The 4,023-nt window shown below is 46.7% G+C and overlaps 1 protein-coding gene and 1 long non-coding RNA gene across 3 annotated transcripts in view; one reads left to right on the forward strand and one right to left on the reverse strand.

Moving 5' to 3' along the window:
* Positions 1-3,043, reverse strand: part of LOC113456752 — a 34,839-nt gene extending 31,796 nt beyond the window's left edge. For both annotated transcript variants that reach the window (XR_003377498.1, XR_003377497.1), the window contains exon 1: positions 2,813-3,043. This is a non-coding gene — a long non-coding RNA (uncharacterized LOC113456752). The remainder of the gene's footprint in view (positions 1-2,812) is intronic.
* Positions 3,044-3,109: 66 nt separating this feature from the next.
* Positions 3,110-4,023, forward strand: part of Ndufa6 (NADH:ubiquinone oxidoreductase subunit A6) — a 6,447-nt gene continuing 5,533 nt past the window's right edge. The window contains exon 1 of the mRNA XM_013348822.2: positions 3,110-3,303. Coding sequence (XP_013204276.1) covers positions 3,165-3,303 — 139 coding nt within the window. The 5' untranslated portion in view covers positions 3,110-3,164. The remainder of the gene's footprint in view (positions 3,304-4,023) is intronic.

The following is a 4,023-nucleotide window of genomic DNA, read 5'->3' on the forward strand; positions in this document are numbered from 1 at the left end:
GCCATGCTTCCCACCAAGATGATCATGAACTTAACTCTCTGAAACTGTATGCAAACCCCCAATTAAATGCTTTCTTTTATAGGTTATCTTGGTCATGGTGTCCTCACAGCAATAAAACTGTAACTAGAACAAATAGTGAATATACAACCAATAATTATTAAGTGCTGTGTGCTGAGCATAGTTGTGCATGTTGTACTTCCACTGAAGTACTGTAAGTTTATGTACATCACCCTAAGATATCCATAAATGCATGGTACAGTTACCATATTAGAATGTCATTAGGCAGTAATTCTTCAGCTCTACTATACAGCATAAAATTAGTTATATATATATGGGGCAATGCTGTATACATCTGTGTGTGTGTGTGTGTGTGTGTGTGTGTGTGTGTGTATGCAGAAAGCAAAGGTCAATCTCTGATGTCCTTCCTTAGGAGCCATCCGGGTTTTTTGTTTGTTTGTTTTGTTTTGTTTTGTTTTTTGATCATTCCCAGCCTTTTACACTGGTGTTAGGTTTGAAATCAGATCCATGTCACGCTTGCATAGTGTGCTACCTGGTTTTATGTCAACTTGACACAAGCTAGAGACATCAGAGAAGAAGGAGCATCAACTGAGAAAATGCCTCCATAAGATCCAGTTGTAAGGCATTTTTTATTCATTTATTTTACATCCCAGCCACATAAAGCATTTTTTTTAATTAGTGATCAATGAGAGAGGGTCCATCCCATTGTAGGTGGGGCCATCCCTGGGCTGGTGGTCCTGGGTTCTATACGAAAGCAGGCTGAGCAAGCCATGGGAAGCAAATTAGTAAGCGGCACCCTCCATGGCCTCTGCATCATCAGCTCCTGCCTCCAGGTTCTAGCCCTATGTGAGTTCCTGTCCTGACTTCCTTTGGTAATGGACAGCAATGTTGAAGTGTAAGTCAAGCAAACTCTTTCCTCCCCAACTTACTTTTTGGTCATGGGTGTTTGATTGCAGCAATAGAAACCCTAACTGAGATGCATAACAAACCCTCTGTTGGCTGAACTATCTCTTCCAGTTCCTGTATACAGGGATTGTATACCCACTAAAATAAAGAAATACGTGCTGGCAGAATACCTCCATGGGTACCAAGACTAATGACCTGAATTTAATCCCTAGGACCACACAGAAAACTCTTGAAAGTTTTCTTCTGATCTCTATACACACACACACACACACGTTTTTCAAGAATATTAAATGAGAGCTAGTGAGATGGCTCAGAGGTTAAGAACACTGACTGCTCTTCCAGAGGTCCTGAGTTCAATTCCCAGCAACCACATGGTGGCTCACAACCATCTGTAATGAGATCTGGTGCCCTCTTTTGGCCTGCAGGCATACATGGAGGCAGAATGTTGTATACATAATAAATAAATCTAAAAATATATATAAACGAAAAAGAACATTAAATGGAAAAATATCCACTATCCCTTGACAGGATAAAGACTGAATGATATAGGGTCAAAGCTACACCAGCTGAGTCACACAGCAAGGTCAGCCCTCATCTTCTCAATTCTGTGCCTTGCCGCCCACCCCCTTACTCAATATTTTCAAAGTCCCTATCAACTGAGCTTTCAGAAAAAGGCAGTGGCTTCTCGTTAGGAATCAGGCAGGGAAGTGATCTAATGTGACAAGTGACTGAGGTTCTGCACTGCTTTCCTTGCCTGGAAAGTAAGAATGCTAACAATACTATGCTATGAGATTAAGCTACATTAAACACTTAGGGAACCACTTGTCACTGTAGCGGTTTCTGTTTTCTTCACACTTGACGTCCAGTGATAACCTTATGAGACATGCCAGCAAAGCCAGAGGTCCTCAGAACGGATGATTTAAGGATCCTTCCAGCTTCCACAGTTCCTGATGGAAAATTCCTTGTATAGCTGTTAGAGCTTATTAGGCTTAGGTGTATTAGCACCCAAGGAAGTTGAGGCAGGGAAATCAGAAGTGTAAGCCAACCAGGGCTACATAGCGAGTTCCTGTTTCAAGAAACACAACCACGGGGACTAGAGATGGCTCAACGGTTAGGCACACTGGCTGTTCTTCCAGAGGATCTGGGTTCAATTCCCAGCTCCACAAAATATCTCACATGTCACTTCTGGGGGCAAACATCGCCTTCTTCTGGTCTCTGCGGGCACCAAAAACACACGTGCTGCACAGACATACAAGCATGCAAAACCCTCGTACAATAAAATTAAAAAAAAAAAGGCAACCGCAGCCAAGTGCAGTGGGCACACACCTGCAGAGGCAAGGAAGTCACTACAAGTTCTGAGGCCAGCTGGTCTACACAGAGTTCCTATTAGACAACAATGAAAAGCAACGCCTACAAGTGAGTTAAAAAAAAATAGAAATGGAGATTATTACTATTATCTGCCTCCCGAAGCAATGACGAGTTAAAATAGATAAATAGGTAAACAGATAAATAAACAGAAATGGAGTTAATACTATAACCTGCCTCCCGAAGCAATGACAAGTAAGTTTAGATAGATAGATAGATAGATAGATAGATAGATAGATAGATAGATAGATAGATAGATAGGTAGATAGATAGATAGATGATAGATGATAGGGATAAATAGATAGATAGATGATAGACAGACAGATAGATAGATAGATAGATAGAAAGAAAGAAAGAAAGAAAGAAAGAAAGAAAGAAAGAAAGAAAGAAAGAAATGGAGTTATCACTATTATCTTATTATCTGCCTCTGCCTCCCAGTGCTGAGAAACGTCAAAAAATTCAAGCCAGATGGCGTTCTGTCATCTACACCATGTCTGGAAGAAACGGTTTTTCGGACACGCACACAATACGTTCAGCAGTATATACCGTCACTGCGGAAAGACCGCCACGGTGGCGCCGTCTTCTACCTCAGAGCCTGCCGCCCGCGGGGCTGAAGGAACAAACTTCTGGGCAGGCCCGGGCGTCGCGCTTCGGACCGCTGACGGAAGCCTGGACGCTGCGCCCCCTGCTGGCTCCGGGAGACCCTCGGCGCATCCTCGACCGCCCCAAGCGCCGGTCCCCGTTCCCTCCTCAAAGCCCACCTTCCGGAGAGGCTTCCAGCCAATCCACCGCCCTCTCGCACCGCAGAAGGCACGGCGACGCGTCACTTAGCACAGCGCGTGCGCGCGCCCAGGGGGCGGGGCTTCCTTGGCAAGATGGCGGCCAGCGGCTTGAGGCAGGCCGGTGCCGCAGCCAGCACCGCGGTGAAGCCTATTTTCAGTCGCGACCTGAACGAGGCCAAGCGGAGGGTGCGCGAGCTCTACCGCGCTTGGTATCGGGAGGTGCCGAACACTGGTGAGAGGCAGGGGTGCGTCCGGGGCCCTGAGGCACCTGCCAAGGTCTCACGGCCGAGCTGAGGTCACCGACTAGGGCAGAAACGACTCCTGGCTTTCGGGGGAAGAGGGTCTCGCGAGGCAGACGTGCCCCACATCGGGACACGGCTTCCGAGCGACCTAGCCGCTTTGGTGGCTTTTGTTCCTGTATTCCTTACCAAGCCCCTGGGAAGGGAGAGCAGGGGCTGTGGGTGACTCTTGATTGTAGCTGAGGACACCGAGGGACAAATTGACGGGACCGGGCTCCAGAGCTAGCCCCGGGAGCTTCTGGAACCCAGGGTCAGCTTACAGTTCCAGACATGTTCCAGATGGCGAAGGACTTGCAGTTAGCCATTCCCCATTCTGGAAAACAAACTGGACCATAGGAGGGAAACGACTTGGCCAAGGCCATGCAGTAGCTTCCTGGAGCCCTTGAAAGCCTCCAGGTTTGATGGCTTCTCAGGTCTCCCTAGCTTTGCTAACTCAGCTTGCTCTAGTATTTTGAAATCTCATCGCTACTTCTACAGAACACCTCTTTTCCTTGCGATGACGGCGACTCGCTCACCCTGAATGCAGACTGTTATCTTGATGTCTCCCTCAGTGCTGTCACTGTGCTGGATTTTTTTGTTTGTTTGTTTTGTTTTGTTTTTCGAGACAGGGTTTCTCTGTGGTTTTTTGGAGCCTGTCCTGGAACTAGCTCTGT

The sequence above is a fragment of the Microtus ochrogaster genome, chromosome 15 (assembly GCF_000317375.1).
Source record: "Microtus ochrogaster isolate Prairie Vole_2 chromosome 15, MicOch1.0, whole genome shotgun sequence".
Lineage (NCBI taxonomy): Eukaryota > Metazoa > Chordata > Mammalia > Rodentia > Cricetidae > Microtus > Microtus ochrogaster.